Below are 13,413 nucleotides of genomic sequence, written 5' to 3' on the forward strand. Positions count from 1 at the left end.
TATATAGTGGAGTCGCCCCCTAGGCTTTGTTGACTCTGCAGCAGGCAGCAGTAAGGGATCACGATACTGAAAGGAAACTGACACCATGTGACCCACAGAGTTACAATATTATGTTTGATCATTACATTATTAATGTGATGAAGTACTTCCAATGATATGTAATAAAAAAAACGATCTTAACATTTCAAATGATCCTAATAACGTGTGTATGAGGCTACGTTTGAAGGATCACTGTTTTTTTTGATATCTAACATATAGTTTATTAGAATAAAAACACCAATAGTATGTTGAAAAAGGACAAAAGAGAGCGTATTGTTGGGCACATTGCGACACATAACAGCGATATGCCCCAAACCGGTTGAAATCCCCAGCTATGCTTTCTGGGTAAAGTGCGCCCCGGTATCCGCCCATATTCGCTTTAAGGAGGCCAACCTGAGCAGCTAGGGCCGGACGCTGGATCAGATGGAAAGTTCAATCGATTAATTTGCCCACGTTTTTTGCATGTTCCCACTTGCTTTTGATACGAGGTAGACCGACTTAAATGCGGGCGTTTCGGTGTGAAATAGGAAATGCAGAGATCGTGTGAAACGAGAGGATTATCAGCTTGACTTATTTGGTCGCTACTTCGGACGCGGAACTCCACTCGCTAAAAGGTAAAACAAATGGATACATTTTATAAATGTGTGTCACTTGCGGTTTGTTGCAACATTGTGACCACTAAATTATAAGATAAGTGAGTTTTCCCCACATATAACCACTGATCAATAGCATTATAATGGGGGAAAAAAATGTCGTTGTCAGTGCAAACTACGCCCAATTGTTAACCTAACGCCTGGCCCTGCAATGCAGACCTTTGGGCTAGCCTGTCAATGGCGGCTTCAGAATATGCACCCTTCCCCTTTGAATGAATAATAATGACTTTGTTCGGGCATATGATGCAGACAATATAGCATTAACGAATTACAGTTTGTAAATTATATTAGTTTAGCTGAAAGGGGCTAGTTAGCTTTATTTAGAGGCTGTGGGCGAGCCCCAATGCTAAGCTAGCTATCAGCACAGCAGCCTGGTTATTTAAACACAGTGTTCAGAGGTTTTCACACTACCAACCTGGCAACCCCTGCGGGTACAGAGCAGTGGATTTAAATCAAATTCCTGTGACTTATAAGCCTGCTGTGTGTGTTTTTGCCTGCTTGAACCCAGGGTTGGGGCTTTCGTTGAAAGGCCTGTTTAAACCTCGGCTAATTCACATTGGTAACAAACTGTTACGAATAGCCTACTATTCATTTAAATAGCTGTTTATCAGTGGTTAATTTCTCCCTACGTCCTCACTTTTTGGTAATTATTCTGGTGGAGTATTGTCTGAAAAATCGAGTTATTCATTGGTCATAGTGTTGTCAGTGGTGTAGTAAATAAAAAGGTTGATGCCATCCAGATGCTGTAAACACGAGAATGAGTCAGAAATATGTTTCCATTTAAATCCCACAGCATCATAACTTTGTCAAATTTGAGGTAACGCACGGAAACCTATTCAAGGTTAATGTTTTAACTCTACTACAACCCAAATGATTGTGAAAGGTTACTTTTATAACTGGGCCATAAATAAGCCGTATTCCTCCCATACTCCCTTGTTTGTTTCTAAAACACATGTATTAGTTAGTCATTTAAAGCCACTTTCAGTGCCTAATTAGACGAATAGTCATAGTACTTTTACAGGCATGGAAAGCATGTGTCTACTGCAGAGTCAGTAGTCTTATCTCTTTAGGTAAAGATAAGACTGTTTATAATGGACAGAACAGCCTCTTTGTAATATTTGTAAACTATAGGCTGTGTTTGGTATAATATGTAACATGCAGTAAAGTATACCTTTGTCGCTGCAAATACCTATCAAACAACATTCTCCTTTTTGTTTGTCTAGAAAAGGCAATTATATTCAGCTGAACTCCTCCCTGACTGCAGGCTGTGAGCAGTATGTACTGTAACTTCTGAAAAGGCCAGCCACCACTATTGATGGCTGCTGCTCAACAAAGCAGTCAGACAGCAGTCAGCCTCCCAGTGGCATGTCCATTTTGGAGCCTTAATGTAATGTCATAGATTTTTGCCTGGGGTTCGTTTCTGTTGTGCTGCTGCTACTCATACAATTCCACTGATGTGTTGCTGGTATCAGACAATTAGTACATGTACATGCTGTTCTCGCTATCTTAATTTATTTCAGTATTAGGGATATAAAGCTTAATTTTTGTGCCTGAGAATCTCGTTAAACTTAGCTAAATTAACAGTTAACATAGTTTTCAGGGTTGATGATGATTTCATATGAAAACTTCCTGAATTGAGTTGCAGTCTGTTTTTAAATATCTTAATTTTCACATTTGTATCACATTGTAGTTTATTCCTCTGGCCTCTTGTTGAATACTAACATCTGCATTTTATATATGAGGAAATATATAGATGATGGCATTGAAACTAATTTCCCAGTGAATCAGGAGTTGTTTTTAAAGAATCGTTGAGTTCTTTTTTAGCAGTATAAGTTACTCATGGGAAGTGATGTTGATGCATCAGTCGGCCAATCCTAAAGATGCACGTTTCCAGGCAAACTGACAGCTTGTCGGACAGAAATGAAGCTAATTTACAAAAAAGTTTTAAGCGGCAATGCAGTACTCTAAAGAGTTTAACCATCCACAGAATCAGAAATCCTTTATTAGTCAGCAGAAGAATATAACCTCTTAAGTGCAGACTGAGAAATTCACAGAGAGAGAAATGTCTTTTACTAACACGGTGCACCAGAGGAATTGATGCTGTGCCAGATGACTGTGGAAATATGAATCTAATGTGCTTTTCTTTTTGTTCCTGCAGGTGAATCATGACAGAATATAAGCTGGTAGTGGTGGGAGCTGGTGGTGTTGGCAAGAGCGCACTTACCATTCAGCTCATCCAGAATCACTTTGTCGATGAATATGACCCCACCATTGAGGTAAATAAACCATTGTGTTCATGTACATAAAGTGTGAACGAACGTGTTTGCAGTCAAGTTCATGATGGTCCATGTTTTTGTGTCTATTTGAGTATAGGGGTTGCAAAAGGAGACACGTTTAAGAAAGAAAAAAGACCTGCAGCAGGTTCTTCTGGTCTAAGTCTTAAAAAGACACCAAACTGGTTTTTAATAACTTTCCATGTGTGTCTGCCTGCCTTTTCTCTGGGGGCCCAACTACGCTTAGTAAACCGTCTCATCGTGACTTCTTCCAGGTTTTGATGTGCTATTGCAGGTTAGATCTCCTCCATAGATTATTTGAATAAAAGATAACATCTGAAACTAAATCTGCTCACTGGATCAGACAGTAATTATTTGTAATGGATCAGATTCCGTGTGGCCATCAGTGTGATGAAAAGCTGGAGTGCTTTGTCACTATGAAAACCAAGACTTTTATTACTGTTGAACAATAGAGTGAATTGCAAAATCATTTCATACAATCCTGTCATGAGAAAACGATAACACATATTTATCCTAAAACTAAAGTCATTAAAGTACATCTTTTATAAATATTTTTTCACTTTGCTGAACATTAAGTTTCAATATCTACATTTCTTTATCATGATGTTGTTATTCTTATCATTGAGCCATTGTTTAAATGTATAAGAAAGTTTGTTGCAACTTGAAAAATCATGCTCCACTTCTATTACACAATATATCCTTAAACACACTTATCATAGCTTTAAGTATGAAGAAAATAAATAATCTCTAAATGATGATATGCACATTTTTTTTAATCATATATTGATTAAGCCAATATTTAGACACCGTTCGGTTTATCCCATAATTCTTATCGCTTCTCTCTGGCCTCCTCCTCCTCCTCCTGCAGGATTCCTACAGAAAGCAGGTGGTGATTGACGGAGAGACGTGTCTACTGGACATCCTGGACACTGCAGGTCAGGAGGAGTACAGCGCCATGAGGGATCAGTACATGAGGACAGGGGAGGGCTTCCTCTGTGTATTTGCCATCAACAACACCAAGTCTTTTGAGGACATTCACCACTATAGGTGAGCTGAGAGACTGAAGGCAATGTGCCGGGGTTAAGTCCAACCAGGTGCATGTCATTCCCCTTTTCTCTACACGGAAACGCCTCAAAAAGTAACAATATTTGTGATGGTATGTGTAACCCTTACCCTGCAACATCACCTCTTTGCACCATGTTACTCATGATACGCTGATAACCCTTTAAATGCAATGTGACGTTTTGACAAGCACAGTTTGTGGGAAAAATCGAACTAATGAAGAGATCTTTGCACAATTGTCTTTTTGGGGACAATTTTCTTTATTGATATTTGTTGGCCATAACTTTAGAGTTGTATACTTTATAATATTATATACTTTGTAGATAAATTGCATATAAATGTCCTATATGTTGCAGCATTGTGCAAAAGCCAATAATATAACATATTCTTTCCACGATTATGTCCTTTTCTAGTTACTCTGAACAGATGCAAAGCCATTGGATTATCACCTTTTTTAGATGAGAATTGACATTTCCTCTGTGTCAATGTCCAGAGAACAGATTAAGCGGGTGAAGGACTCCGAGGACGTCCCCATGGTGTTGGTGGGGAACAAGTGTGACCTCCCGTCCCGGACAGTGGACACCAAGCAGGCTCAGGACTTAGCACGCAGCTACGGCATTCCCTTTATTGAGACATCAGCCAAAACCAGACAGGTGAGCGTCCCGCTAAAGACAGCCACGCCCTCACGACTCAAACACTTTCACTTTTCAGTCCGCCACTGAACAGCTGGAGTATTCCTCTGCACATCTGGAGACGAAGTTCAATAGTGATAAGTTAAATGTGGCCTCAGGAGAATTGGCTTGATGGACATATCAGTCCTATACATTTCACTTCAAATGTTCTTGTTCCAGAGAGATTAATCTCATAGTGATTTTGACAAGTGTCCTTGCACAGGCTTGATAGTCTTGGCACTTGCATCGTGAGAAAAGTTGAAGTGTTGAGTCATGTGGTGCTGTTGATTTGTGTCACATCTAATGGTCCTTTTTATAACGTTGCTTGGAAATGTCTCGGGCATTGCGCTGCGCATCGTTGAATCCTCTTTGGGTAATTACATTTTTTATTTATGGGTGATAATGTAATCATTGCATGCTACTTTGTCACGGAAATATGAAATGATATCATAAGGGCCATCTGCAGAGGATCCTGCATTATAAATAATCAGTAAACGCGTGTCAAGGAGTCTGCATGAAAGGACAAACTGTCAGTAATTACTCAGGGGGGGGGGGTCTAATGATTCTGCTTACTGCTTACTGTGACTGGGTGTTGGAAGGTTTGCTGTGGCGGAGGTACATCAAATGGTGTGTGTTGTGAGCATGGCGTCAGGTGGCTGACAGTGATCTGTAAACACAAACTCTCCTGGTCTCTCTGACCCGGGGTAATTCACGGCTCCTTCTGGTGCGGGGGAAATTAATGACACCATGATTCATTTCCTACAGCTCTGTTCATCTATTCCTACCTGAGTGTACCAATAATTCACTGTCCACATGGCGCTGCTGCTGGCGGCACAGCAACTGTCTCTTGCATTCAAAGCAGTGTTTGCCAAATTGCACTGATTTCCTCTTGCTCCTCTGGGACATCTCCCACCAGCCTACTACACAATCAAAATGTGCTCTGTATGCATGCGCTTCTCCTTTTTACATGAGGCAACACTGATAACGTGATACTCCACCCTAACTGTTGAAGTGTGTCACTCACCCACTGGAGACATAAAACATTTATTATTTATTTTAAGTTAGTCTTTTATTTCAGATGGAATGGAGTCCAACGTGAGAGGAATACAACTCAAATGTATCCACTCCTATTTGTTCACTATTTTCCAAACAACTGCTTAGGCAGAGCTTCGATGGAGGCAAAACCTTCATTGCTGCCATTTCACAAACTAATAACCAGAGGAGTTCTATCCATGTACTCGCACTTAATTGAGAGGAAGGACGCATAACATGTTCCAAGCATATAGGAGGAGGTGAGTGTTGTTAATTCACAAGTCAGGGTGGAGTATCAGGTTATCAGAATACCTTTATTCGTCCCACAGAGGGGACATTTACATTTAGGCAGGCCAGACATTGCAGGTAGACCCACCTAAAAAAAAAATCTGCTTTGCTTCTTTGTATCTGTAACACATGCACCATACAGTATGTCCCCCTGTGTTCCTCAACATTGAGGGAAGTTGTGTCTCATACTGCAGAGAGTGGAAGATGCCTTTTACAATCTGGTACGGGAGATCAGGCTGTACCGGCTCAATAAGCTCAGCAAGGAAGAAAAGACTCCGCGCTGTGTCAAGCTTAAAAAGTGTGTTGTGATGTGAAAGGGGTAAGTGTATGCAGCCGCTCGCCCACGAGCTCTGTGTGGATGTGTGTGTGTGTTGGTGGGGATTTTGGAGAAGGCAATGTGAGCGGACACACAGTGAGAGCTGGTGCTCAAAGCTAACCTGCTGGTTTCTACTGGGGCTGTGGTGGAGCTGTGACAGCAGGCTGAAACACGGGATGATTCCCCCTCTTCAATGTGTCTGTGTATCATTGCTGATCAAAATATATATTCACACTGGGTTTGTTGACTTGGGTCTGAGCGAGTTTGATGCCCCCCCCTCCCCTTTTATGCTAACCATGCTAGTCTGCTTTCACACTTTCTACTTTGGTTTTGCTCTGGGTGTACATATCCTAACAAATGTTTTTCATCAGGAACTAAACCTGGTTTCCACAAGGAACAATTGAGAATGTTCTAGAAGCGGGCAGTGTCAGGAAAGCTACATTTTAAAGCAATAAAACCTATTTTAAAAAAAACAAATCACATACTTTTGTTACTCTACAGGAGCAAAGCACTAACATCTCCTGAAGTTGTTGATTTCTTTGCTCATACGCCAGTGATATTTTTCATATCTCCTCTTTTGTTGGTCAAAATGCTACTGTTCCCCCCCCCCCCCCGAGGTTGACTTTGTCTGCACTCCTCTTGCAAAAAGCGTTCATATTAAAACATTTCCTGGCAAACTAGCTTAGAATTTGAACCAAGCAACCAGTGTGAAAGCATCCCCTTCTGCTGAAATCAACAAAAACAGTGTTTATAGAGCTGGTGAGCCAATGTGTGATTAAAGGAGATTATGGTGAATCCTGGACCATATCAGTGGCTGAAATGTTTCCTATGAGGATGTGGTCCAAGGAACTGTCCGATACGATGTGAAAAAAACGTGTGTGTTTGTGGGTGAAAGTTTTTCTTGCGGTCACAAAAAGTCTTCTTTCTTTCCTTTCCTGCCGTCTTGTCACAACCTTTATTTGACCTCAGGCTCCTGACTCTGCAGCTCCTTGCAGGGCCACCATCACATGTATTCACTATACAAACTGTTCTGGTACTCACAGCCTTACCTCAGTGTGGCACCAACAGACGCTAGCTGCATTTACATGGAGCCTTTTCATTCACTAATAATCAGAATAAGAGCTCCGCCAGAATATAAAATCCTCATTTTGACACCTCGTGCAGAATCAATTGACTACCTGAGGAAGTCCTGCCTCTCTTTATTTGTCGCTTATGAGTTTTCTACCGTTTTTTCCCATGAGTCGCTTCACTCCCAGGGGAACAATCTTAGAATAGTTTATATGTATTAGTTTTAGTGAGATAAACAGAAAGCTGCCAGTAGAATATCTTTGTGAACATTATTTGTTCAGTACGAGCTTAGAACGGTAACCTAGCGCTGGATGAAGGCTCATTTTCTTAAGTGTGTGCTTTAATGCTTGACAGACTGTACACAACCTATTGCAAATATAACAAGGACAAGTTGTTCGGTCATTTATTTGAGCACATATTTAAATGCACTGTAGGAATGGTAAATTGCATTAATCACATTCAGTGAGAAAGAAATTGGCTCATGTAACCGCAGCTTCTGTCAGTGTTGTTGTCAGGGGGAACACTGCTGGCGTTACACTTCATTTGTTTATCTGTACGCTGTTCTTCTGTGTCGCACAAAGGCTGAAATGATTTGGGAAATGTACCTGCACTTTGTCACACTGATCTACACTTGATAGAAATGGAGTTCAAACTGATGTAAAGATGGAATTGACGTTATCCAAGATGATCCTTTTGACAATTTAAGTATATTTTCTTGTTTGGAATTGGAAAGAAAAGCCCAAATAATACAATTAAACTGCCATAGATGTACAAATGGTATAAAAACAACTTACTGTGCATCACTTAAAGGCCACACATCAGTTTGATATTAATAGCAAGTGTGGATTGGTATTTCTTTTGTGTTCTAATTCTTTAATAAAGTGGAATTACCCTTTTAAATTTGTCCGACCTTTAAAAACCACTTCTGAATCAAAAAACATTGTCAATCATTTTAAATGTTTTTCTAATATTTGTTTTTCTTTTCATCTTTGTTTATGTTGTCGTAATAACCTGTCACTCTAATTGTTTTTTGTTTTTTTCCCCAGGGCGTTGATGATGCCTTTTACACATTAGTGCGAGAAATCCGGAAGCATAAGGAGAAGATGAGCAAGGAGGGCAAAAAGAAGAAAAAGAAGTCCAAGACAAAGTGTACACTAATGTGAATAATTGCCCCTTTTCAAGACAGACTAAAAAAAAAAAAAACTATGTTGAACAGTTAAAGTAAAACATTTTGTACATTACACTAAATTATTAGCCTCTTTCTCAATACCCACCATACTGAATACTAAACCTGACCCTTTTTTCCTGCCTTTCTATTATTTGCTACATGGACACCAATAAGCTTTATTTTCAGTTTAGTGCCAGTTGCCCACGTGTTGGTCCGACAGCCTGTTTGATTTTATAGGACGGTGTTGATTTGCGGGGTTTTTTTATATACATGCAAAGCTGTGAGCTAATTGCATCACAACGAATGGTTGACACATTACTTATTACAAACTCAATGTTATTTCCCCACCCTTTGCTTAAAAGGTCATGGCCTGCAAACGTTCTGTAATGCCCTTTTTAAGTTTGGGATGCCAAAGAATTAACGTTCATCCCGTTTCCCGTTCAAAAAATACCAGATTTGAAGAAAGGACCAACATTCAGCCAGATGAGATCCAAATGTCCCAGCCACTGTGTCATTTCCCCATTTGTATTACCTCTAGGAATTACTTGGTTATGTCACTGATATAAGTATGCATGCAAACTCCTACTCTTCTCCGAATGTTTAACACCCTAATTAGCTATTAATTAATTTGCATTTTGTCGATGCTTTGTACTGTGTGGGAGTGATTTCTTGCCTACATTGATGTTTTTCTTTTTTTCTTTTTGCATGCATTGTGTCTCAGATGACATGAGTGTTGCAAACTGCTGCCTCTGGTTTATACGTTTAATCAGATCCACCAATGAGGAACTCAACTTGACATCATACAGTCTTGTTTTGCAAGTTTATATAAAATCCTCATTTACTTGCCTTTGTGAGAAAGAAATCAGCCATTTGGCTTGATTAATGACACATTTAGAGATCCATTTCCTCCTGTTTTGGGGATAAGGAAATGGGACGAGCAGCCATGTTTTGAGTAATTTTATTTAGCAGGGATTCATGCCTCACTGGTCACACATTTCTTGCTTTTCTTTACTCTAAGGATGTTTTTCTTTTATAATTTATCTTGACATTAATTGTTTTCTCTTTGTTACTGGAGAGTGAGTTAAAAAGTCCTCTTCTAAACATCCTCCTGATCAAGGTGTCATATATACACAGCACAAGGAACCTTTATCAGCTCATAAGATTATGTTTTTTAGGATTTAAATTTGAGAATGTATGATTCTCCATTAGCTGGCCATAGAGGTCTCATGCCTTGCATATTTTCCGAGCTGTTGACTTGTTTGCCTGTGAATAGCTAGAAAGCAGATCTTAAAGCAGCTTTCAGGAAGGTTTCTCTTGGTGTGGAGTCACAAAGGTTATTAAACATTGTCTAAATGGATTTTCAGATTCTTCGTTTTCGCAGAGCTTCTGAAAGAGTTTTTGGATTAATTTCATAAAGTGTTTAAATTGTTTGGATGGCTGCCTTTCAACAGAAATGATTGTCCAGCAAAGTAATTTGTCCTTTTCTCTCACAAAGCTTGTGTAACGTGGTTGTGTAACTGGAACTGATGTTTGTAAATGAGGCTATAATTGCCATACAATTGGTTTTTAGAGAGAATTGTAACAACAACCAAGCCCTTGTTTCTTTCCCAGGTCAACCCATATTTCCACCATATTAACAAGCTGTTCCCCGGAAGATTTTCTATTTGCCTTCTATGTTTCCATTAGGTGCTACATTTAGACGGTAGAGAGAGTCGAGACAACATTTACTTTGTCCTGTGTGTGCTCAAGAAAGGCACCAAACGCACTGTTGTTGACACAGGAAATCCAGACATGATACATTTTGCTTTCAGGATTAATGAATTTTGACCCAGTTTATTATTACCTCCCTTTTTCCCCATGAAGTAGATAATAACTGTTAATACAATTTTAATCATGGAACCCTCTTAACAATGTTTCAAAAGTAGTTTTACTGAAATGATCCTCTTCCTTTATTGCGTGCCAACAGCTGATTTCTGAAATGTATCATTTTTACCTGGATCATATTTTTAACAACCTTTGTATAGTTGTGCTACTGAAAGGTGCATATTTTGTAAATTGTGCTTCATTTCGTCGGTGTGTCTAAATGAATGTTGCTTTAATGGAGTTTGCCTCCACTCTGTGTATGTGATTAGTGTGACTGGATCCAGGTGTAGGGAAGTGAATGAATGACCACTTAACAACACACCTGTTGTTGGCAGTGTAGAGTGGTGATCTGATCTCAAATGAGTCTATTTTTTGCCATGAATCTCACCACTCCTATTTAATGTGTAATAAAGAACAAAGTAAAGAGGAACCTAACGTCTTTCTTTCTACAATTGATTCTACATTTAGAGTTCAACAAGCCCTGCACATGTTTGCTCCAATCTTCTCTTTACGACCATGATAAAAAATGTATAAATATTTACAATAATGTTCAGTATTATAATATTTTGAATGCGTTATGTTACATTTTTCTCTGCTTTATGTCTGAACATCTTATCAGTGTTGCCCAGTAGGTGGCACTGTTCACTCATTTAGGCAGTTTTGACTCTTAAAGACAAATCTATGAAGGGGCTATTCTACACCCTGACCACAGACTCAGCCTGGATTTAGCTTTTACAAGTCCAGTATATTTTTTCAAAAATAAAGCAGAACTAAATATGCTCATTTTAGACCGAAAATAAGTACACTGGTTTCTGGGAAGAAATACTCCCATTGTTTCAAATTGTTCTTTTGGTGAGAAGAAATCTAGCATGAATTTATATAAGTGACTGATGGACACGATGAACAAATAATGTGTTAATTACAAAAAAGACAACAGACAAAAAAGACTTAATTACCAAGATAATCAAAACTTTAATTACTAGATATTTTGTTAAAGCTAACATTTCCCAGGTAATAAGGCTCACCAGCCAATATGTCATACATGTTGTATCATTAAAATAAAGATGGGTTTAAAGGCAGTCCTTTGGCATGCTACAATTTGGAATTGAAAAACGCACGACAGTCTTTCTTCTCTGACATCATTACCAAAAACAAAAACAATGCACGTGCCTTGTTTGCTACCGTCGACAGACTAACTAACCCCCCAGTGTCAGTGGCCTCTGAATTTCTATCCACCAGGGCGTGCAATGATTTTGCCTTCTTCACTGACAACATTCAGAAAATCAGACAAGCAGTCAGTGCCTCTGCATCAGGAACAGCAAATGTGTTGTCCCTATGTCCACCTAATATCAATTCAAACACCATGACACAATTCCATCAGATTAATGATAAAAAACCTAGAGGACATTATTCAACTTCTGAAGTCCTCCTCTTGCTGCCTTGATATTATTATTAACAGGATTTTTCAAAGATGTTTTGCCTTGCATGGCCTCAGATCTACTTCATATAGTAAACACATCTCTTCACTCAGGTATTTTTCCACAGGCCCTGAAAACTGCAGTCATTAAACCGCTCTTAAAAAAGAATAATCTAGATGCTTCAGTAATGAACAATTACAGGCCCATATCAAACCTGCCATTTCTAGGTAAAATCATTGAAAAAGTTGTTTTTCAACAGTTGAGTAATTTCTTGCATTTAAATAGTTGTTTCAATGTGTTCCAGTCAGGCTTTCGTCCAAACCACAGCACTGAGACTGCTATTGTAAAGGTCTTTAATGACATCCACTTAAACACAGACAGTGGCAGAACTTCAGTGTTAGTATTATTAGATCTCAGTGCTGCGTTTGACACTGTTGACCACAGCATATTACTCGACCGACTAGAAAACTGGGTGGGACTTTCGGAAACAGTTCTAAATTGGTTTGAATCCTACTTAAAGGACCGAAAAAACTTTGTTTCTATAGGTAAATACACATCTGAGTTGACAAATATGACATGTGGGGTACCTCATGGCTCCATCTTGGGGCCTCTTCTCTTTAACATGTACATGCTACCACTGGCTCAGATAATGAAAAACAACAAAATAAGTTACCATAGACACACAAATTTACGTAACTATTTCACCAGGAGACTATGCTCCAATTCAAACACTGAGTAAGTGCATTGAACAAATCAATGACTGGATGTGTCAGAACTTTCTCCAATTAAACAAAGATAAAAACTGATGTAATGGTTTTTGGAGCCAAGGCAGAACATATAAAAGTTAGCGCTGAGCTTCAGTGTGCAATGTTCAAAACAACAGATAAAGCCAGAAATCTAGGTGTAGTCATGGACTCTGACCTGAGTTTCAACAGTCACATTAAAACTGTTACTAAATCAGCCTACTATCACCTAAAGAATATATCTAGGATTAAAAGACTAATGTCACAGCAGGATTTGGAAAAACTTGTCCATGCTTTTATCTTCAGTAGACTCGACTACTGCAATGGTGTCCTCACAGGTCTCACTAAAAAATCTATTAGAAAGCTGCAGCTGATTCAGAACGCCGCTGCTCGAGTCCTCACTAACACTAAGAAAGTGGATCACATCACTCCAGTTCTGAAGTCTTTACACTGGCTTCCTGTGTGTCAAAGAATAGATTTCAAAATACTGCTGCTGGTTTATAAAGCTTTGAATGGTTTAGGCCCAAAATACATTTCTGACCTACTGCTATATTATGAACCATCCAGATCTCTCAGGTCTTCAGGGACTGGTCAGCTTTCTGTCCCCAGAGTCAGAACTAAACACGGTAAAGCAGCGTTCAGTTATTATGCTCCAAATATCTGGAACAAACTCCCAGAAAACTGCAGGTCCGCTGCAACTCTGACTACTTTTAAATCCAGACTAAATACTTTTTGCCACTGCTTTTAATTGAACTATTCACATCTTAAACTGCACTGTAACTTTTATCCATGTATTTT

General features: G+C 39.1%; 1 protein-coding gene across 3 annotated transcripts; it reads left to right on the forward strand.

The window, feature by feature from the left end:
* The first annotated feature begins 351 nt into the window (after positions 1-351).
* On the forward strand, positions 352-10,884 carry kras (v-Ki-ras2 Kirsten rat sarcoma viral oncogene homolog). Of its 3 annotated transcripts, none has more exons than XM_034215639.1 (6): positions 352-653; positions 2,851-2,968; positions 3,855-4,033; positions 4,542-4,701; positions 6,234-6,358; positions 8,470-10,884. In XM_034215639.1, the coding sequence occupies exons 2-5, from the start codon at positions 2,858-2,860 to the stop codon at positions 6,351-6,353; spliced, it is 570 nt and encodes a 189-aa protein (XP_034071530.1). In that variant the 5' UTR covers positions 352-653; positions 2,851-2,857; the 3' UTR covers positions 6,354-6,358; positions 8,470-10,884. The 3 variants fall into 3 exon arrangements, with proteins under 3 accessions (XP_034071530.1, XP_034071529.1, XP_034071531.1); XM_034215638.1 differs by having other exon boundaries at positions 6,234-6,337; XM_034215640.1 differs by lacking the exon at positions 6,234-6,358 and having other exon boundaries at positions 353-653.
* Positions 10,885-13,413: the final 2,529 nt, after the last annotated feature.

The sequence above is a fragment of the Gymnodraco acuticeps genome, unplaced genomic scaffold, assembly GCF_902827175.1.
Source record: "Gymnodraco acuticeps unplaced genomic scaffold, fGymAcu1.1, whole genome shotgun sequence".
NCBI classification, from domain to species: Eukaryota; Metazoa; Chordata; class Actinopteri; order Perciformes; family Bathydraconidae; genus Gymnodraco; species Gymnodraco acuticeps.

Bases quoted from the DNA above. Each gene is read 5' to 3' on its own strand.
- kras (XM_034215638.1), top strand. From the start codon at position 2,858: ATGACAGAATATAAGCTGGTAGTGGTGGGAGCTGGTGGTGTTGGCAAG. The intron at 4,034-4,541 runs GTGAGCTGAGAG...GTCAATGTCCAG, and splicing joins GAGGACATTCACCACTATAG to AGAACAGATTAAGCGGGTGA. The intron at 4,702-6,233 runs GTGAGCGTCCCG...CTCATACTGCAG, and splicing joins CATCAGCCAAAACCAGACAG to AGAGTGGAAGATGCCTTTTA.